This window comes from Capsicum annuum, chromosome 3, assembly GCF_002878395.1.
Source record: "Capsicum annuum cultivar UCD-10X-F1 chromosome 3, UCD10Xv1.1, whole genome shotgun sequence".
NCBI lineage: Eukaryota > Viridiplantae > Streptophyta > Magnoliopsida > Solanales > Solanaceae > Capsicum > Capsicum annuum.
Window position 1 is genome coordinate 153,211,993 of NC_061113.1, and position 23,325 is coordinate 153,235,317.

At 37.9% G+C, this 23,325-nt stretch overlaps 1 protein-coding gene and 1 long non-coding RNA gene across 3 annotated transcripts; one reads left to right on the forward strand and one right to left on the reverse strand.

Annotated features, from left to right (window-relative positions):
* Positions 1-877: 877 nt before the first annotated feature.
* LOC124896691 lies at positions 878-10,922 on the reverse strand. Its single transcript, XR_007053086.1, has 3 exons — positions 10,747-10,922; positions 3,989-4,112; positions 878-1,097 (listed from the first exon to the last, which is right to left on the reverse strand). It is a non-coding gene; the product is annotated as an uncharacterized LOC124896691 (long non-coding RNA).
* Positions 1,109-13,167, forward strand: LOC107863461 (putative GPI-anchored protein pfl2). 2 transcript variants are annotated; one of them, XM_016709388.2, is made up of 5 exons: positions 1,109-1,598; positions 2,186-2,297; positions 4,369-4,483; positions 11,385-12,422; positions 12,695-13,167. In XM_016709388.2, the coding sequence occupies exons 1-5, from the start codon at positions 1,427-1,429 to the stop codon at positions 12,959-12,961; spliced, it is 1,704 nt and encodes a 567-aa protein (XP_016564874.1). In that variant the 5' UTR covers positions 1,109-1,426; the 3' UTR covers positions 12,962-13,167. The 2 variants fall into 2 exon arrangements, with proteins under 2 accessions (XP_016564874.1, XP_047264328.1); XM_047408372.1 differs by having other exon boundaries at positions 4,410-4,483.
* The last annotated feature ends 10,158 nt before the right edge of the window (positions 13,168-23,325 follow it).

Below are 23,325 nucleotides of genomic sequence, written 5' to 3' on the forward strand. Positions count from 1 at the left end.
ATATATATGTGTGCTCGAGCTTATACAGGTGATTATTTCCTTTTATATGCGACATGATGTTGTCCAAATTTTGGGTTGTCATAGAGGTATGCATGGAAAGTATAAGGTTATGAGCTGGTTCTCCCGGGCCTCCTCGGTTACGGGTGCTAGTCCGCCACAATAGGATTTGAGGCGTGACAAGAGGACAATATGAACTTCTTAAGTAAAAGAAACAACTCTATAAGACCAACAAACATCTTTCCATAACTCTATGTGCTACAACTACTGTTATAATTATCTTTGTCAATATAACTAACCTATATCTTTGTTAATAATCCTCTTAAATTGTGGTAAATGAAGAAGAGAAACCAAGTATCATCTCATGTGACGAATTATGAAATGTTTGTTAGCATTACCCAAATCCCTATGAGCAGAAGAGAAAACGACCTTTAGAGGGAACCAATTTGGTGGTATCCCATTAGTTTTTTTTTTCAATTATACCCTTATATAATATTCTTTAATCCCATTTTACCCTTCACCCTATATTATTTTTAAACCTAATATATATTTATTTTTCGCTTTTCTGTTTACCTCTCCTTTGCGTTTTTGCGTTTTTGAATCGTGCTATTATCTCGTTGCGGTGGACTTTAGTGAATTCCTCCATTGAGATGGTTTGTGAATATGTTATCTGGCCAGAGTTCAATTTGATGGATGAAATTACTTTGTATATGAATGGCAAACAATCAATAATGGTGTGCTGTAAGTAAACCTGTATCTACATTTTCTTAATGCAATCTGAGTGAAACATTTCCTGTAATCAATAAGAGAAAGTAAATTATTTTATTTATTAATAATTTTTGATAAATTTAAAATTTATATAATAAGGAGAATTTTAGTAAATTTATCAATTACGATACAATGTCATATCATCAAACCAAACATAAAACTGTTATTAAATAACAGTAAACATATAGTTGATCAAAATATTATATTATACTATATCATACAATACAATACCATACCATACTGCCATACATTATGAAACCATTTCAAACCATCATCCAAACAGAGTTCAATCGGGGTGACTTGGCCTTTGAAAAATAAATATCTGCTGGCATCTGACAAAAATAAACCAGAAAAAGTAAGTGTCTTGTAAACCAAAACGTCTCTCAAATTTCAAGTTTCAAATAACACTACTCCCCACGACGCCATCTTTCTCTCTCTTTCTCCCATCTTCAAAATCGTTCCATTTCTACATATACATTCAGCTTAATTCCATTTCTTGTTGTAGTTATTTATGTATGTAGCAGGTGTTTGATTACATTATTCTGCTCCCTGTGTGTGGCTGAAGAACAATGTTAAAATTGTGCTCCACACTTTGAGCTGATTTTTCACTAAATCTGTGGCTGAGTGTTAAAGCTAGGGTTTTTGGAGCTGAGCTTATAGGATGAATAGAAGCTTTATAGCAGAGGAGTCGGGGCCGAGGCAGAGACAGGCGCTACTGGGGAGTATTAGGAGTTCCGACGAGGAACTATCCTTGTTTCTTGAAATGCGAAGAAGGGAAAATGACAGAAACAATAATCGATTTCTTCAAAAATCTGACGAATTTGATCCCCTTGGTACGGCTTTTTCTATTTTTGTTCCTTTGATTTTATTGACAATGAAATGCTTTCTTCGTTGAAATTGAGAGCATAAATTAACTTTGAAGAAATTTTTCAAGTTTCAACTTCAACTTCTACTTCCACTTCTAATCTCAAATCTTTAACTTCACAAACTCTCTTCCAAAAAAATATAGTAATTTTTTTTGATGGCTGTGCTGTTGGCCAGCTTGCACGCATCCGAACTAATTTACCACATACCTTCCACCTTCCACTAAGAGAAGAAATCTACCTATTATTTTTTTCTCTGAGATTTGAACCTAAGAACTCATGAAGTTCAACTCCCAGTCAATGGCCACACCACCCGTGGTGCTCAGAAAAAAAAACTACAATTATCCAAAATCTTCCATAAAAAGACTACCACTTTCCAAATACAACTAAACTTCCATAAATTTTTTCCTAACTTCTACTCAAGAATACGTCAGGCGGATCTTTAGTCTTCTGGTCATCGTACAGGCTTGAAAATATATGTCCAACTAGTGACTAATTTGTAATTTCTGCTTCACAAGTTAAGTTTATATATTTTTCTCAATTATATCGTATTGCAGGATCAAGAAATGGTCCTTCACCTACGTTTAATATTGCATCAGCCGCACCCCTGCGGAAGACTCGTGCTGATGAGTTCCTTAATGCTGACAATGATAAAACTGATTATGACTGGTAATTTTTTCTTTTTTTTTGGGGGTTCTCCTTTCCAAGAATGTGTTGTATGTGATTCTCTTAGTTGTTTAATTATTTCTTTTAGTTGCTTAAGTTGATTTTGGAATCAAGAAGAACGGTGGCTTTCGACATAATAGCTATTAGTTGAGCGACCATCTAGAAAGGATTTATATACAATCTAATGAAACATTCAGAACTACTCATCGGAGATGAAATTTCATCCATTATGTTGGTTCCAATGTAACAAATGATAGATTAAGTCATTTAACTTTATTAAAGATTAAAAACATTAAACATCTAACTTTATTCATAGTGCGGAGAAACCTAAAACACCATGCTAAAAGTCTAGCTGGAAGTTCCCTCATCTTTCTCTTCAAATGAAGACTTTGTTGAATAATAGGAGCTTGAAAATTTGGTAGGTCATAGGTTTCATATCATAAGAGACTTCATATAATAATCCTTTTAAAATTGTTGTTATGTATAGGGCTGGGCATATTTTGGTTTAAACCGAAAAAACCGAAAAACCGAATCGAAATTTAATTTTGTTTTTTTTTTTGGTTTTTCGGATTGGTTTCGATTTCAAATTTTAGAAATTTGATTAAACGGTTTGAGTTTTGGATTTTCAAAAAAATAATTCGGATAAACCGAAAAACCGAAATTATATAAATAATATATTATAATATATATATATAAATTATAATATATTATATATGTAAATATACTAAAAATATAATATAATCTAATATAACATATAAATATATAAACTATAATCATTTAGTAACCCTAAATTCTAATATATTGCTTTGCTTTAGACTCTAACATTAATGTGAAGGCTGCAGTGGTGCTCAGTCATCCTCAGTTTGTTAGTTCGTTTTAAATTTCAACATCGCCAACAACAATCGGCAGTCGTTTGCTCAGTTCGTCACTGCCATCGGCACTCGCTGTGGGGTGCGGCCACTGCTGTCATGCCAATGGCGACAACTCAGTGAGATCGATATTTATGGTTATTTCATGCGTGTTGAATTAATTATATTTGGGAATGAAAAATAGGTTTGAAAAAAAGATTATTTTTCTAGAAAAATCACCAATTTTAAATGCTCACTACTTTAATCTTTAAAACCGAAATAAAAATATGAAATAACTGAACCGAATTTGTAAAAATCGAACCAAACTGAAATAATTTTGGTTTGGTTATGGTTTTCTTTTTTCTCAATCCGAAAATCAAAAAGACGAACCAATATTCAATAATCAAACCGAACAAACCGAATGCCCACCCCTAGTTATGTACCCTGAGGAGAGAGGAAGAAAATTAAGAGTTAGTGCCCTACTGGTGTCTAGTAGACTGATACAGGTTTCCAAGTCTAGAAAACTCTTTAATTGTTTCAGGCTAGGTGTTTAACATGTTACACTCAAGACTCCATATACAATTTATATGTTCATCTTAAACTTGATGTCATACTTTTCCAGGTAGTAATCGTAATACATGCAAGCTGAATATAGCTAAGAGTGAAGGATGCAAATTTAAGTGATAAAATATAAGGATGTTAAAAGCAGTTTTTTATTTGAATATCATGAACAGTGAGAAAAACATGTATAGTTTGTAGAGGTATTTGTTTTCTGCACAATTTAAGTACAAAAGTTAATGAGCACCCAAGGGTGTGGCCTAGTGTCCAATGAAGTGAGTTGAGCACCTGAGGTCTCAATAGGTGATTTCCTTCCATCTGTTTTAGACTTGCAGGACATAGTTACCTGTAGGTACTGGTGGCAGGTAGCAGGTATCCCTTGGAATTAGTCGAGGTGCGTGCAAGTTGGCCCCTACACCATGGTTATTATAAAAAGTACAAAAGTTAATGGATGCCATATATCAAAATCTAGCACTCAAATAAATAAAGAGATTAGGGTGGTGCACCCCTTTTTTCTGAAGTTGAAAAGCAGAACAAAAAGGACTTCCTTGCACCTCTGGTTTTGAATGATATTTTGTTGATTCATGAACGAAATTTCCCCCACATTCTTTTAAAATACTATCTGTAGTTCTCTATGCTTTATTATGATATGTTATTTCCTGTTTCAGGCTTCTAACACCTCCAGGTACTCCTCTTTTTCCTTCTCTAGAGACGGAATCACAAAAAACTATGATGAGTCAGCTGGGAACTTCTAGAGGTCATCCCACTGCGTTGACATCTCGAGTAAGAATATGAATGTTCTACCATTACATTTGTTCTCCGTTGAAATATGGCTTTGTGTGTAATTGGAAATTATCATTTTATACTTTTATTTTGTTTAACACGGGAAATGCTATCCGTCTCTGCCCATATCCAACCACTAAAGGGATGTGGAATTTTCAAGGAAGTCTAAAAGGAAATTCTATTATTAGACTGAAAGACCCTCACAGGTTCTTTATTTCAGAACATGTGCACACGGTGACTCCATTGTTTAATCAAATTCTATTCGCAGAAGCGCCCTCTCAGCTGAATTTGAAGATTGTGTTAGTTTTTCAACTTTTGAATGTGGATATTTGTACATTCTGCCCCCGAGCTTCGTTCAAGTGAGAAAGGTTGAGGACTTGTTACCTAGGTCCAGGTTTGAGCTCTGCCCGTGTGAACTAAGCCTAGTATTTAAGTGTAGAATGATAATGGGTGGGCCCATTATTCCGGAGCTTCGAAGGCTGTAGGTTATCCTAATAGTTGACCTAGGTGCATACAGTTAACAAAAAGAATAGGAATGACATACATTTCTTTGTGATGGTTCTTGTGGGAAATTAGGAGTACCAACTCTCTTCGATATCAACCATTTGGAAAACTTACTCCTTCCATCTCAATTTGTTTGTTTTAATTTGCTTTTAAGTCCGTTTAAAAAAGAATGTCTTTCATTTTTTGACAACTCTTTAATTTCAACTTTCCACATGGCATGTTTAAGAAAACATGATTACAGGACATTTTGGTATATTCTACATATATTTATTTTAAGACTACAAGATTCAAAAGTCTTCTTTACTTTTTTAAACTCCGTGTCAAGTCAAAATCGGACAAACTGATTGAAATAGAGGGAGTAATTCCTGGGAATATTCTGGGGCTATGATTTCTTTATTCTAGGATGCATTAGCTAGCTATACCAACACATGCTCTTATGATGGGGTGTCTCTAATCAGGGCGAGTTAATTTCTTCTTAAAGGTTCTCCGGAGTTATTGTAATAATTGGATTTATTGATATTCTCAGTAAACTAGATGTTATCACATATTTAATCATCACCCAATTCAATGGAATTGTTAAATCTTGAAGAGGATTTTCTATAATTATTTATCTTAGATGTTTTTCCTGGTTTTATGCAGTTGTTAATAACTTGATTATTCTAGGATAATAGTAGGTGGAAACGATGATGAAAACACTAATAGACAAAGTTTGTAAGATTAACCAATGTCATAATTAAAAAGTTCATGTGACGAAAAACACCAACTTTGTCACTAACTTGTAACTTGCTTTATATGTTTCAAACCTCAACTCATATATGTTTTAACCCTCAACGCATAAGTTACACTAAACTAATTACACTAAAGAAATATTAGAGAAAGGTAAGTTCTAACTAGTGGTTGTTAAACTGGCTATGTTGTACGGGGTGGAGTGTTGGCCATCAAGATGAAGGTAACATAAATGAGGATGCTTACATGGATGTGTGGGCATACTAGAAGAGACAAGATTAGGAACGAAGATATACTGGGCAAGGTGGCAGTAGCCTCAGTGGTGGACAAGATGCGAAAGCGAGACACAGATGGTTCGAGCATGTGAAGTGGAGGAACGGAAATGCCTCGATGAGGAGATACGAGAGGTTTGTGGTGATAGGTTTGAGGAGAGGTAGAGGTAGATCGAGGAAGAATTGGGGAAAGGTGATTAGACAAGACCTGATACATCTTCAGCTCGCAGAGGATATGACCTTAAATAGGAGAAGATGGAGGCTGAGGATTAGTTGGTAGTCGGGTGCTTCTTTCTTCCCTGTGGTAGAGAAGGGTTCTAGCTTGCACCCCACCTATTTGTTGTTCCCTTGTCAGTATTATTTTGCTACCAGTACCTTGTTCCTCAATTTTATTATTATTGTTGTTTCTTTGACTTTGATTATCTCTAACATTTTTATTATCGGTACTTTTTTTTCTTCAATATTTTCATCATAGCATTTCACTCTTGCATTTCTTTCAAGCCACATTCTGGAAAATGATTTTCTTGAGTTGAGAGTCTATCAAAAACATTGTCTCTACCCGTGAGAAAGGTTGGGTTAAGGTCTGCGTACGCCTCACTTGTGGAACTATACTGGGTATGTTGTTGTTGTTGTTTGTAACTACATTAAAGAAAGATTAGAGAAAGCATAGTTACACCTGTCTAGACACCAATTTAATTGACTAGTATATTTAACGAGTATGGAACAAAGAAATATATGGCACTAGATTGCCCTAAAGTCTTTCTGTTTGTTCATATGGAATTCAGATAGAATTGAAGTACCTTCAACTAATAATTAAATAAGTCTAGACGCCATTACAAAAAAAGAAAGTTTCTCAAACCACAATAAAGACCCAAAATCCACAGAAAAAATAAAATCGTGTATGTATATAATATAATTACAAGGTGGTATATGTTGCTGGGTTTATTTCGACTCAACTTTTCTTTGCTAATACAAAAGTAAACCAAATATTATTGGTTTTTCTTTTCAACCTTAACATCTAACCAAAAAACAACAACATACCCAGTGTATTCCCACCTAGTGGGGTTTGGGGAGGGTAGAGTGTACGCAGACCATACCACTACCTCAAGAGAAGTAGAGAGGTTGTTTCCGATAGACCCCCATCTTAGGATCAATAACAGTATAACAAATACAAAAAGTAAGCGGATACAAACTAGTATGGTACACAAAACAAACTAACAGTATAACAAACACAAAAGATAAGTGCATAATAAACTAGTACGTGATGCAAAAAAGCCAACACCACTAACCCCAAAAACTACAGCCCCAACACTACGAACCAGAAACTCCATACCCAAAGGAGCACTCCCCTATTACTACCGCCGCGCTCCCACCCCCTAACCCTCTACCCTAATCCGCGTCCTCCACACCTTCCTATTAAGGGTCATGTCCTGTATAAGCTGTAATTGCTCCATATCATGCCTAATCACCTCCCTCTAATATTTCTTCGGTCTACCTCTAGCCCACCTAAAACCATCCATAGCCAGAGTCTCACACCTCTGCACTGGAGCATCAGGGCCCCTCCTCATCACATGCCCGAACCAACGTAGCGTCACTTCTCGCAACTTATCCTCCACCGAGGCAACTCCCACCTCCCGAATAATCTCATTCCTCACCTTATCTTTCCTGGTATGTCCACACATGCATCGCAATATTCACATTTCCGCCACCTTCACCTTTTGGATGTGGGAGTTCTTAACTGGCTAACACTCCGCTCCATACAGCATAGCCGTTCGGACTACAACTCTGTAAAACTTACCTTTAAGCTTCGGGGGCACCTTCTTATCACAAAGGACTCCCGAAGCGAGCCTCCACTTCAACCGCCCTGCCTCAATACGATGCGTGACATCCTCGTCAATCTCACTATTACCCTGAATTATAGACCCTAGATACTTGAAACTCTCACTTTTCTGGATGGCCTGAGAGTCTAGCTTCACAACCACTCCATTTTCTTGCGACATATTACTGAACTTACACTCAAAGTACTCCGTCTTTGTTCTACTTAACCGAAAACCTTTAGATTCAAGTGTCTGTCTCCAAATCTCCAACTTATCATTAACTCCACCCCGAGTCTCGTCGATCAGAACCACATCATCTGCAAATAACATACATCAAGGCACTTCCCCTTGAATATATCGCGTCAAAACATCCATCACCAAGGCAAATAGAAACGGGATAAGAGTCGATCCCTGGTGCAACCCTATCAAAACTGTGAAGTGCTCCGAATCTCCACCTACCGTCCTCACACGAGTCTTCGCACCTTCATACATATCTTGAATCGACCTAATGTACGCCACGGGCACCCCTCTAGCCTCCAAGCACCTCCACAGAATCTCTTTGGGAACTCTGTCATATGCCTTCTCTAGATCAATAAACACCATGTGCAAGTCCTTTCTCCTCTCTCGAAATTGCTCCACTAATCTCCTCACAAGGTGAATGGCCTCAGTGGTTGAGCGACCAGGCATAAAACCGAACTGATTCTCAAAGATCATCACGATCCTCCTCATCCTCAACTATACCACCCTTTCCCAAACCTTCATAGTATGACTCAACAACTTAATACCTCTATAGTTGTTACAACTCTGATTTTCTCCCTTGTTCTTATACACTGGAATCATCGTGCTCTACCTCCACGCTTCAGGCATCTTAGCATCTCTAAAAATAATGTTAAACAACCTTGTCAACCACTCCAGACCTGCCCCGCTAGTGCCCTTCCAAAAGTCTACTGAAATCTCGTCTGGCCCCATCGCCCTACCCCGCCGCATCCTGCGAATAGCTCCCTTGACCTCCTCAACCTCGATACGCCTACAATAACTATAATCGCGACCCTCCTCAGATATCTCCAAGTCTTCCAACACAGAACCTTTGTCCCCCTTGTCGTTCAAAAGTTTATGAAAATAGGACTGCCACCTCTCCCTAATAAGGGCATCCTCAACCAACACTATACCATCCTCTCCTTTGATGCACTTCACTTGGTCAAGGTCACGAGCCCTCCGTTCCCTAGCCTTGGCCATCCTATACAACTTCTTATCTCCGCCTTTCTCCTCTAAAGCCGCATACAAACTCTCAAAAGCTGCTGTCTTAGCCGCCGTAACCGCTAACTTAGCCTCTCTTCTAGCAACCTTATACTCATCCTTATTCTTGTGTCTTTCCTCATCATCCTTGCTCCCAACTAACTTTGCATAAGCCACCTTCTTAGACTCCACCTTTCTTTTGACCTCTTCATTCCACCACCAGTCTCCTCGATGTTTGCCAAATCGACCTCTCGAGACACCCAACACCTAGCGGTCTCCCTAATGCAACTGGCAGTCGTCTCCCACATATTATCCACCCCCCCTCTACTCTCCCAAGCCCCCTTACTCTTCAACTTCTTTTCCATCTCCAAAGCACTAGCCAAAGTCAGGCTCCCCCACTTAATCCTGGGTTTTGCCTCCCTACTTCTCTTCTTTTTGCTCTTATTGATAACCAAGTCCATCACCAACAAACTATGTTGAGTCGAGAGATTCTCGCTAGGTATGACTTTACAGTCTTTACATAGCACTCTATCCCTTTTTCTAAGAAGCAAAAAGCTCGAAAAGTAATAAGGTGATCCCCCTTCTTCGGAAAGCTCGAATTTGCTATTCACAACCCAAAAGCCCTAGAAAAATCCAACAGAGAAGTTCCTCCTTCATTCCGCTCACCAAAACCGAAACCGCCATGCACATCATCATACCCTCTCGACAAAGACCCAATATGCCCATTGAAATCCCCTCCCACGAAAAGCTTCTCAGTGCTCGGGATGCTCCTCACCGTAGACCCTTCCATGACCAACTTAATAGACATCAGTCTATCACTAACTCTCTTTACCTCTACCACCTGCTTCTTAAGATCTTCACCTACTAAGATACCTACCCCATTTCTATGTCTCACGCTACCCGAGTACAACAACTTATATCCATCCATATCTCTCGCTTTAGTGCCTACCCATTTAGTTTCTTGGACACACGCTACACTAACCCTCCTCTTTCTAAGAATCTTCACCAGCTCTATAGACTTACACCGCAAAGTATCAATGTTCCAAGACCCAACTCGCAACCCAGAAGCTCTCTTATCCTGCCTAAACTTACTACCTCTAGCCCCTAACCCCAAACTCGATCCTAGACCCGACCCAGACCCAGACCCAACCCCTTCAAACCCCGGCCCAGACCCAACATCTCCTGACCCCGACCCCGACCTATGACATGCCCCTAGTCTATCCTCGCCAATCACAGCCACTCTGCAACAAAGGGAAGAAAGGAAAAAGGGAAGAAAGATAACAAAGGGGATCAAGATAAGGTAAAAGGCACACTAGTTAAAATAAAGTCAATAAAGGAGCTAGGGACAAAGACAACAATCTATAATAGATAGGGAGCAACAAAAACAATAATATAACGCAAATTTTGATACACAATAGTCAATAGCGGGAACTAATACTACCACACTTAATGGATATGCTAGTAAATCAAGTAACAGTAATCAGACAAGGTAACACACTCCAAAACTACTAAGAACAATAAAGAGATTCACACGTACAACACTATTACAAAGTAACCAATCAACAAGAAATTTGACACCCACAACCAGATAATCAGCCAAGACGCTACGAAACAAGAATCACAACAAGAATAGTGCAGAACACTACCAGTAGCAGCCCCTAAAAATCAAGAAAGTTATACACAACTAGAAAAGATGGATCGAGTGCACCTGATCGAAGCTGGGTTGTGTCCTTATACTTGATTGAGTCGCTGGATTCTGGCAATTTACGGTAGAAATTGGTCGCCGAAATAGTGTTCCCGTCTTCGAATTTCAACGCGATTTGCGTTCTTCTTTGAGATGATGATGATGATGGTGCCTATCTTCTTCTTCTTGTTGTTCGTTAACAACGGAAGTATGACCGGACGGTGAGCTAAATTGCCGTAGATACGCCGGAAAAATGCCGGAATATCTTTTTGCCGGAGCACCGGTTCAAACCGTAAAGAAATTCGACGCCGGTTTGAACAAGAAGACGGCGGCTGTTAATGCTAGGAAGCTGGACGAGGCGGCGGAACCAGCAACGCTTGAGAAAGTGCCTGAAGTAATAATAATTAACATCAAATTGTAGCAAATAAAACACATAATTAGTTTTTCAGTGGGTTCCATTCAGTTTAATTGTTTGATTTGGTTTTCCTTTTATCTTGAAGACAATGCAGAACTTTGCCTATTACTCTGAGTAGATAAATATGTGAAGTGCAAATAGTGAAGCTTTCTGGCTGGCAGTCTTAACCTGAAGTGCGTATCTTAGTTTGAGTTGTTTTCTGGGGAAGCATGGATCTTTATTCTGTAATTTGTTACCTTTGACGCAGTTAACAAATTCACTTCCAGAGACCACCTCAAGAAGCAACTTATCATCTAGAAAGCTAGCTTCCTCTCCAGGATTAAACACTTCAACTTCTAGTCTTCGAAGACCATCTTCTTCAGGTGGATCAAGACCTTCAACTCCAACTAGTAGGCCGACGTTGAGCTCATCTAGATCCACCTCATCCTCAGCATCTAAATTCACATCTGTGGCAGCAAGCAAAGCAATGACATCCACTGCAACCTCTAAATCAATGTCAACTGCAACGGCATCTAGATCATCAAGGTCTGCAACACCTACTTCTCGTGCAACCATGCCTTCTGCAAAGCCCACTGTTCCTCCAAGATCTTCAACACCTACTGCAAGGTCCTCCACACCAACAAACAGGGCCTCTGTTACTGGATCAAAGCCAACATCAAGGACAGCAACTCCAACTCGTCGAGCAACTTCAGTGTCAAGTACAACAAATACATCTGCTGCTCCAGTTAAACCTTTGTGTTCCTCTTCGGGAACCAAGTCAGCTACAACAGCGTCACGAAACCCTGCAGCCTCACGTGCTAGTTCTCCAACTGTAAAACCCAGACCATGGAAGCCTTCAGATATGCCAGGGTTCTCCCTTGATGCTCCACCCAATTTAAGGACATCACTACCTGACAGGCCAATTTCAGCTACGCGGGGCAGACCTGGAGCAGCTAGTGTTAGATCTTCGTCTGTGGAGCCAGCTTCAAATGGAAGGATTAGACGACAGTCATGCTCTCCAGCAAGAGGACGTCCTCCTAATTGTGTTATGCATAGCAGTGGAAGCTCTGTTCCTGTTCCATCCATGAGCCGACTTCAAGCTAAAGCCAATGATAATGTAAGCCCTGGCATGATTGGGACCAAGATGGTTGAAAGGGTAATAAATATGCGGAAGCTGGTTCCTCTGAAGCAAGATGACAGACATTCTCCACACAGTAACTTATCTGCAAAGTCTTCGTCACCTGATAGCTCTGGTTTTGGAAGATCATTATCAAAGAAATCCTTGGATATGGCTATTAGACATATGGTATATACATTCTTTTCATTTAGTGCTGCATGGAAATATACTATAATCACTTGAATATCATTGTATCAGAAATTTGCATTCCTATGCTAAAAGAAAATTGTGTTCTGCCATAGACTGAAGACCTAAGCGTACTTTCAAGAACTGATTAGAGTTACAATCTGTTCTGTTGTTTTTTTTTATAGCTCTTAAGTCTTAGATGATCTGTCTTGTTGGCCTTCTTGTTCTCTTATCCTTTTTGGATTTGCTTAACTTGAGACATTGCTCTTGGACAGGATATAAGGCAAAGAGTCTTGGGTAATCTGCATCCATTGATGACTAATATTCCCGCATCCTCTATGTACAGTGTGAGATCAGGGCCTAATAGATGCAGGACAGGCAGGACAATTAGTGTGCCTGATTCCCCACTTACCACAAGCAGTAATGCCAGTTCTGAAGTGAGTTTTAGTAACAATGTTGTGTGGGCTGATGGAAGTGAAATTGATGATGACATTAGCAGCGATAAAGGAGCTCGATCACCTGCCAGTGTGCGTGGGAGGTAATGATTGGCTTTCATGCTGCATGCTTGCTTTCTATGTTTTGGATCGGTGCCAGTTTGAGGGTTTTGACACCTGAATATGATTATTTACCAGGAAGAACTGACTGATTTGATTCACTTGACTATGTAAAGAATGATACACTTTCTAGCTGTATTTTGAAGCATTTGTATCGTTAGTCCTGTTAATGCCAATCCCTCTTTTTTTGTTCATGAGAAATGTGACATATGTATGAGATTAGAGTGTCTAACATCTTGGGGTGAGTTTTATTCTGAATGGAGGGCACTTCATTTTTGGCATGGGAGGAGTCCGCCGGTTGTGGTTAAGGCCCTTAAAATTAGGTGTTGGTGGACTCTCTAGTTTGCAAAAATTAGACAAGGTATTGATTCCGTAGACCATTTGATTCACTTTTCTAAGCGGATACAGATAATTCAAATGTCAGAAATGTCCAATCTGTTGGTCTTTTCCATCATGTTAGGCAGTTGTGATGCAATGGAATTACTGGATGCAGTGAACTTGTTGCTCATCCATTATATGAAAAAAACTGGATGCAGTGAACTTGTTGCTCATCTATTATATCAAGGATGATAAAATAACCGAGTTTCGTACTCTTTATGTTTACATGGATGGCAACAAAGGTCTGTGAATGGTAGAGATTAAGTTACAAATTTCTAGTCTCAAAACTGTAGCGTCTAATGCTCAAATACGATATAAAATAAATTATAATATTAGCAAATCAAATTGTGTTTAATGAAGGCTGAATACATACACAGACCTCTCAACTTGTTGGAATTTTCGGTATCGACACTTCAATTAGGTTATATTTCTATTGAATCCCTAAATCCTTTATAAAATGTGTCTATTAAGTCCGCCCATTTGACCTGGTACATATTCTGCGTCTGCATTCGTTAAGAGTTGTACATGTGAATCACACACAACCCACATGGAATTTCCAACCAATCAAAATAAAACACCAATCTTTTTTTTGTTTTTTTACACTTCATCCTATTACAAGTAAAATCCAATTAGTGATTTGACACTTCATGCCCCCGCCCGCCCCCCCCCCACCCCGCCTCCCCAAATTAAAAAAATGAAGAGAAATTCATCCCCAACCACTGTTCATCTTGACCAAGAAAATCCAAGAAAAAATAGAATGATTTCATTAGTTTCGCTTAAAATAGGTAGTATATTTATGTTATTGACAAAGAAAATCCCATGATGTGCTAGTATTTTTGGCTGATTTAAGGAAGGAAATACAAAAACATTATTTAAGAATCACGATTTTGTGGCTCAATTTCGTGAGGTACATTCATTTTTGAGTTTCTATGAATTTTTTTTTTCTTTCCCCTTTAAATATAGTGCATACCTAGTATATTATTATAGTGATGGTATTTTGTAAATATCTGAAAAAGTTGATTTTTTTGAATTTCTTGTTCACAACAGAGCACAATTACAGTTGAAAAAGATGAAATCAATGAGGAAGATAAATTTGCCATTGTTATTCCATGAGGAAGTAAATAACTTCAAATAAATTTTTTTAATAAAATTATATCGAGCTTTAAGTTAACAATGACAAATCTGCCATTTCGAAGAAGTAAAGAGACAAACAGAGATGAGAAATTAGAGTGAAAGAAATTATGACTAAATAATTAAAATGGAAAAAAATTGCCTTTGTCAAATCCACATCAACACTTTTTTTACATTTTCACGTGCTCAAGTAGCGTGAAACACACAATATATGTCAGGTTAGATGAGTGGGCTTAATAAACATGCTTTATATGGGATTTCAGATAGAAACGTGATTACTTGATGTGCCAACACAAAAAAAATCAACAAGTTCAAGATCTGCTCATGTATTCTGCCTTTAATGAAGTAATTGAGTGTTAAAGATTGCTAAATAACGTGTATGTATTGTGGTCCGAGTAATTAAACGATTTGTAAAGAATGAGAAGCATTTTCCGTTTACTGAATACAAGAAATGTGAATGAATTATGTGAAGAATATATCTCAAGTTAGAAGAAGTATTCCCAAAGAAACATAGTCGAGATGAACCAATTCCACTCCTACTGGTCAGTGCGGGCCAACTAAGCCACTTATCATAAAATCCCTTCATTTTAGTATTGATGATTTTTCTCATATATTTTTTCTGTTTCGTATTACTTGACCCTGTTGATTTAGCACATTCGTAGAAAACTTTAATCAGATGTATATTTTACTAATGTAACTTTATTAGTGATACTTTAAAACTCTAAATTTGACTAAAATTATTTTACATGGTTATTTACTATTGAGGGTAGAAAGAAAAAAACATAATAAAATTTTCTTAATTTCATAAATTTAATAACTAAATTGAAACAAATATTTTTTAATTAAGGTTAAGTAAAATGAAATTGAGGGAGTATGAGACTCAAGTATTTCTTGAAAGAAAAGAAAATATGGAGCACCTCGAATTTTAAAAGCTTTCGTAGAGAGGAAAAATGCTCATAAAGGAAATATATGTGAAAAATTATTTATTACGAAGTCATTGATTGATACAAGTATCGGTTGCAAAAGTAATCAAGAAGGATAAAAAGATCAAGAGGATTGAGTTTGAGCTGATGCTGAAGCATATTAGACTGTTTTTACTATTTTACTGATGTACTATTCACTAGTCTATTATTACTGTAGCTGTAATACAAACTCCTTCTCTTCTTAAATCTCTATTCTTCTCTAATTAGTTGAATTCTCAAAATTTTTATCCCTGATCAACCATAGTTGTTAATAGAGCTTAGCTCCTTGAGTTGCAGTTTCCATTTACATGCATCAATTAATATCAGAGCTACTCGAGCTTTAGTATGATGGTTACCAGAAACAAAGGTCAAGATAAGAGTGTTGAAGAATTAGATGATAGGTGGGCTCAAATTCAAGAGCCGTTACAACAATTAATGGAAGGCATGACTGCTATGAACGACAAAAATTCAAGAATTGAGAAGGAATTAGACGAGTGAAAGCAACAATCCATCGAATAGGTGGTGGGGAAAGGGAGAAAGAACAAGCAAGAGCTGAATCCTATAATTGCAGACCTTGTTCTTTTGAATTTCACTGAGAGATTAGGCATAATTATCATCACACCAATTCTGGCAACTTCCTTACTAGGTGTTCTAAAGTAGAATTTCCTAATTTTTCTGGATATGAACTTCGTACTTAGTTGTATAAAGTAGATTAGTTTTTTTTGCTTTAGTTGAAACCTCTTTTGAACATAGAGTTAAGATAGCATCAATTCATCTGGAGGGGGAAGCCACTGCTTGGCATAGATCTTTTATGAGATCAAGAGATCCTACGGTTGAACCTTCTCGAACTGAATACATACTAGCCTTAATGAAAGATTTTGAGATGATTTTGAAGATCCTATGAAGGAATTGGAGAAGTTAACTCAAATTGATAGTGTGAAAAAAAATACTAGGTTAAGTTTGACAGATTATTAACTATTATGCATTTATTTGATGAGTATGCTATTAGTTGTTACCTAGGTAGGTTACAACCTAAATTAAACTAGGCCATTAGGATTTAGGCGATGCAGGCCTATAAGATCACTAGATTGTAAGAAATTATATTTAAAGCACATAATCAAACATGGGGGGGGGGGGGGGGGAAGGTGCAAAAAAGGTATAATCAAGGTCCTATTTTACCTACTCCTAGTCACACTAAAACTCCATTTGTTCAGAAATAGATAACAACTAATCCTTCTTTCAAGAAACCAATAAAGTCAAGTAGTAACAGACCTCTATTCAAGGATAATACTAATGACAATAGGAGAAGATTAACTCCAATAGAAATAGATGAGAAGAGGGCTAAAAGACTGTATTTTTTGTGATGATAATTATGTCTTTGGTCTTAAGTGTGAAACCAAGAAAATAATATTCATGGTAGATGATGGCTCAAATATAAAAGATGCAGATGGATGTTTCACTCGAGAAGATAGAACTGAACTAGATGAATTGATGACTATATCCTTGCAGGTATTTAATGGTGTGATAGGTTTTAGAAATTAAAGGTAACCGACTATCATGAAAAAAGATCTTTGCTTGTCTTAATTAACATTGGTAGCACACACAATTTTATTGATCAAGAGGTTCCTGAGAGGTTGGGTTATAAAGCTTCTCCCATAATGACACAATCAATAAACAGATAACTTTAGTGTGCAAGAATTTACAGTGGTTGTTGCAGGGCACCACCTTTGTCTCAGATGTTTTGTTGTTACCATTGGGTAATGTGGACATTATCCTAGGGGCATAGTGGTGGAGTAATCTTGGTAGAATACTATTTGATTACCAGAACAAAATTATAAAGTTCAGATACAAGGGAAAAAAATATGTACCGAGAGGGGCAAGCACTACATTAAAGGCTGTTATTGCCAAATCCTTAAACAAGATTGATGTTGGTAAATCTCAAGTTTATATGATGACCTTGCTATTAGGATCAGAAGACAACTTGCAGTGTTATAATGTTCAAGCTACTCAAGGTAACTGTAACGCCCCGGAAAACTGGTCCCAGAGTGTCACACGGTGCTTGAGGCTACGAGTAGCCCCAAGCTAACCCTTTGAGCCATTTTCATTCAGTTCAACACAAATCAACGGGGTTTCCACAAATAACCCTCAAATATCAACAGAGTAATCATCATCCAAGAATAAAAGAATTTTAGAAAGATAACAAAATACGACTTATTAGTCAACTCCCAACATCTATACTAGTCTGACAAGCCTCTAAGAAAATCAATAAAACCAGCGAGCCATTGAGACATGCCCCAACTAACTCATACTCAGTTATCAAATGTAAACAATTTTATGAAACCAACATCAGACATCACGTCCTCGGAGCATGAGGACTCACCACAACAGAGAATGTAGAATAGCGTGCCCGAAGAATCACTGTCGAACCTGGAACTGAGCACCTGAACCTATATTTTGAGAAAATGCAACCCACATCCGAAGATGTGGGTTAGTACCATGGAAATGAACCGAGTATATGGGGGTGTATGCAGTTGTATAAACATCATCATCATAAATATTTATAAGAAAAATGCAGGATGTGTGAAAGACTTACATAGCCCTAAGAAAATCATCATTATCATGAGAGGATGAAGTAAGTACAATAACACATGTGAGTCATCATATAATTTGTCAATCACTTTCAGTTCATCAAGAATATCAATTCTCATAATGTAAATATCATTTAAATCTTTCAAAAGAATAACTTTCATAATTCCACTTTCAAATCACTTCACCATTCACCGTAGACACAAGGAAACACACACACACTGAGAGATCCTATAACCGACATAAACCATGTGAGCTACATGAAGTCCAATGTACAACCCACGTTGGGGAGAACCGTCCTATCCTTGCCATCGGAGTAGGACTATCGATATCAAATCCACACAAACTAGTGATCACTATATAAATCACCCTCAGGCTCACTCTTACAGGGGCACGTAGTTCTAGGAAAGTAAGGTTGCTTTATACCTCCCACTCGATGCTAAAGATTTCTCTCGAACTTAGCTCAGATTATTTCAAAGACAATCCATAACAAAATAATTTCAGTAATATATAAATATACATCGGGGGCCATCATGTTTCCCATCTATCAAAATCAACCACGTTGTGGATTTCTTTCACACTCGAGTTCAAAACAACTTCATTAAGATCAAAAGGTCAAATCATTCAAAATATCTTAAATATTCAACATCAACGTGCTTATAACACACTTTCTCAAAAAAAAAATACAATTTCCAATAGGGATTCATGACCCAAATATCAAAATCATGATAAATATCATTCAAGATTCATGTTTTATATCTCCACACATGTAAATTCATCTTTCAAAATCATAAACTTCAAGATTTCATAATAATCATCATAAGATATGGGCTCATGCTTGAAATTCGTAAAAATTCAAATAAAAATCATGCCTTTGTAAAGAAAAGTACTTTTGGGCAGAAGAACGAAAGAGAGTTCTTGTTGAAAAATTCCACATACCTTGAATGATGAAATTTAGATCGATACTCATTTTTGAGATGTTAATCGTGCCTTTGAATGATGGTTCTTGGAGTTCTTGAACTAGAAACTTGGAATATTGAATAAATTTGCAGAATTAATGGTGAACTTTGGAGGTTCTTGAAGTTGGATGTAGGAGCTTAGAGTTTTCTTTTTGAGGGAATTTGATGAAATATAACATATAATACTTCTAATAGGCTTTAATATAGGGTTTGGATGGATTTTGGGTGAGGGGGAATGACCAAAACGCCCCTAAAAATCAAATAATTCTCGAATCTGTCCTTTGGTGGACTGTTTTGATAGTCTGAAGTAGATCAACCATAACGTTTTACTTCGATATCCAAATTAGATGAAACAAATTTCATTAGAAAGAGGACTCTCATATCTTTCCTTTGATATATAGTATCTCACCCAGATCATTGTGTACGATGAGTTATGATCATTTGAAGTTGACCTAAAAATTCAATTTTGATAGGATGAAGTAGATCAACCAGAACTTTTTGCTCCGATAGACAAATTGGAAGAAACCAATTTCATTGGAAATGGGACTCACAGAGATTTTCATTGATATATAGTAGATCACCCAGATTATTATGTACAAGGAGTTATGCTCATTTAAATTTGGAGCAAAAATACGCCAGGCCTCAGTACTTTTTTTTGCATGTTTTACTGTTCACTACTATTCACGGTTCGATCGAATGTTCATAACTCGTCGCTCAGGTGTCCGTTTTAGATGATCCACATATTGTTGGAAATCTTATTCAATACTCTACGCAATGATGGGTCATAATCTAAGACATTTCATATGAAAAATTTATAATTCATTCTAGAAGATAGAACCCGACACGTTTACGCATAAAATTTCAATGAAAAATTTGTCGGGGTATTACATTATCCCCCCTGGAAACATTCGTCCTCGAATGATGCAAGACATGCCAAGATTAGATAGGGAACAGAACATACAGATGAAACTATTCGTTAGACTCATCACCACATTGTTTCTCATTCCGAATGCAATATAGAATGCATAAATTCAAGAAACTACAGCTGAACATATAATAAATGACAGCTGAACTGCGGCAACTTTTACCAAAAGTGCATAATTTAGGAAAGAACGGTACCTTCGGCTTGATCGGAGTTCACAGAAAATAGGTGCGGGTACTTGGATCGCATATCTGCCTCAGCTTCCCAAGTTGCACCCTCAACAGATTGGTTTCGCCACAACACCTTGACCAAGGGAACTTCTTTGTTCCTTCGTCTTCGGACACTGAAATCAAGAATCTCAACAGGAATCTCATCAAAAGAAAGATTTTCTAAATGTCAGCACTCACAGAGGAATCCACTACCACAGCATCGCTAATATGCTTTCTAAGCATGGTGACACGGAATATTGGATGAACAGAGGACAACTCGGAAGGCAACTCGACCTCATAAGCTACCTTACCAACACGACTAAGAATTTTGTAAGGACCAACATAACGGGGACTAAGCTTCCCCTTCTTTCCGAATATCTTCACCCTCCTCATGGGTGAAATTTTTAGATACACTAGGTCACCAACTTCAAACTCAAGGTCTCTCCTTCTAACATCCGCATATGACTTCTGATGACTCTGCACAGTTTTCAACCTTTCCCTAATCAACTTAACTTTTTCCATAGCCTCAAATACCAAATCAGGACCACTCACAGCCGCTTCACCCACCTCAAACCAACCTATGGGTGATCTACACTTCCTCCTATATAAGGCTTCAAATGGAGCCATGCCAATACTAGAGTAGAAACTGTTATTGTAAGCAAACTCTATCAACGGTAAGTGATCATCCCAACTTCCCTTAAAGTCAAGTGCAAAAGCTCTCAATATATCCTCTAAGGTCTGGATGGTCCGCTCAGCCTGACCATCGAATTGCGGATGAAAAGCAGAACTCAAAAGCACTTGAGTACCAAGACCTTTCTGAAAAGCTTTCCAAAATTGCGAAGTGAACTGAGTACTCCTATCCGAAATGATAGACAAGGGAATTCCATGCAGTCTGGCTAGCTCTCGGATATACAATCTAGCGTAATCCTCAGCAGTATATAAAGTATGAACATACAAGAATTGAGCAAACTGAGTCAACCTATCAACCATAATCCAAATGGAATCATGATGGCATCGGGAAGGAGGTAAACTAATCATGAAGTTCATATTTATCTCTTCCCACTTCCAAGTGGGAATACTAAACTCTTACATCATACCACCAGGTCTTTGGTGTTCAACCTTAACCTGTTGGCATGTTTCACACTTAGCTACAAATGCTGCTATATCTTTCTTCATGGCACTCCACTAATAGATTTCTCGTAAGTCTCCGTACATCTTGGTGGCACCAGGATGGATGAATAGAATATCGCGCCCCGTGCGCTTCAGCCATAATCCTCTATCTTAGATCATCAATATTCGGGACACACAATCTATCCAACAATCTCAACACACTATCTCCCCTTAGGAGAAAACCTCTACTTTTTGGGTCTTTGACTGACTCCTTCAGTCTGACCAAACTAGCATCTAAGTATTGCTTTTCTTTCACTTCTGAAATCAAGGAGGATTCGGAACTACTCTGAACCCCTATACTACCTTCAGCAGAGTCAAACAACCTAACCTCCAATCCAGCCAAATGATGTACATCAAGAGCCAACTCTTTCTTACCTTCTACCACATGCGAAACACTACCCATGGACACTCTACTTAGGGCATCTGCCATAACATTGGCCTTGCTCGAATGGTACAACACACTCATATCATAGTCCTTTAACAATTCTAACCATCGTCTCTGCCTAAGATTTAATTCTCTCTGGGTAAACACATACTGCAGACTCTTATGGTCAGTGAAAACATCAACATGGACACCATACAAATAGTGTCTCCAGATTTTCAAAGCAAACACAACAGCAACCAACTCAAGGTCATGGGTGGGGTAATTTTTCTTATGGGGTTTCAACTGTCTAGAAGCATAAGTTATCCCCTTACCCTTCTACATCAATACGCAACCCAACCCAACTCTCGACGCATCACAGTACACCATAAAACCATCAACACCATCAGCCAAAGTCAAAACAGGGGCTGAAGTTAGTCGAGTCTTCAACTCCTGAAAACTCTTCTCACAAGATTCGGACCACAAGAACTTCACTTTCTTTTGGGTCAACCGATTCATAGGAGATGCTTTAGAGGAGAAACCCTCAACAAAACAGCGGTAATAGCCAGCTAAACCCAAGAAACTTTGGATATCAGTTAAAGAAATAGGTTTAGGCCAATTTCTAACAGCTTCGGTCTTTTGGGGATAAACTCTAATACCCTCGGAAGAAATGATATGACCTAGAAAAGTAACTGAACTTAGCCAAAACTCATACTTACTGAACTTGGCAAACAACTTGTGATCTCTAAGGATTTTCAAAACAGTTCAGAGATGATCAGAATGTTCATCCTTACTACAGGAGTACACTAGTATATCAACGATGAATACTATGACAAACATATCCAGATATGGTCTGAACACTCGATTCATGAGGCTATGAAAGTTTCTGGGGCATTAGTTAACCCGAAAGACATAACAAGAAACTCAAAATGGCCATAATAAGTTTGGAAAGTGGTTTTCGGGATGTCACACTCCCTAACTTTGAGTTGATGATAGACGGAATGAAGGTCTATCTTTGAGAAATAACTTGCACTTTGCAATTGGTCAAACAAATCATCTATTCTCGGAAGAGGGTACTTATTTTTGATGGTGACTTTATTCAGTTGGTGGTAATCAGTGCACATACACAAAGAGCCATCTTTCTTTCTCACAAACAACACAAGAGCACCCCAAGGAGAAATACTGGGCCTTATGAAACCCTTATCTAGTAGATCTTTGATTTGCTCTTTCAACTTCTTAAGTTCTGCAGGGGCCATACGGTAAGGAGGAATAGAAATGGGTTAAGTATTAGGAAGAAGATCAATCCAGAACTCTATCTCTCTATCAGGAGGTATCCCTGGGAGATCATCCAGAAAGACATTAGAAAACTCATTGACAACGTTAACAGATTGGAGAGTTGGAGTCTCAGACTTAGTGTCTTTGACTCTAACCAAATGGTAAATACACCCCTTGGAAATAAGCTTTTTAGATTTGAGGTAAGAGATAAAGTGACTCTTGGGCGACACAGAATTCCCAGACCACTCAAACATGGATGCACACAGAAACTGAAACTTGACCACTCGGGTTCGACAATCTATAGAGGCATAAGAAGAATACAGCCAGTCCATACCCAGAATCACATCAAAATCTACCATGTCTAACGCAATCAGATCAGCCAACAAGACTCTATGAAGA

Bases quoted from the DNA above. Each gene is read 5' to 3' on its own strand.
- LOC107863461 (XM_016709388.2), top strand. From the start codon at position 1,427: ATGAATAGAAGCTTTATAGCAGAGGAGTCGGGGCCGAGGCAGAGACAG. The intron at 2,298-4,368 runs GTAATTTTTTCT...TTCCTGTTTCAG, and splicing joins GATAAAACTGATTATGACTG to GCTTCTAACACCTCCAGGTA. The intron at 4,484-11,384 runs GTAAGAATATGA...CCTTTGACGCAG, and splicing joins CCACTGCGTTGACATCTCGA to TTAACAAATTCACTTCCAGA.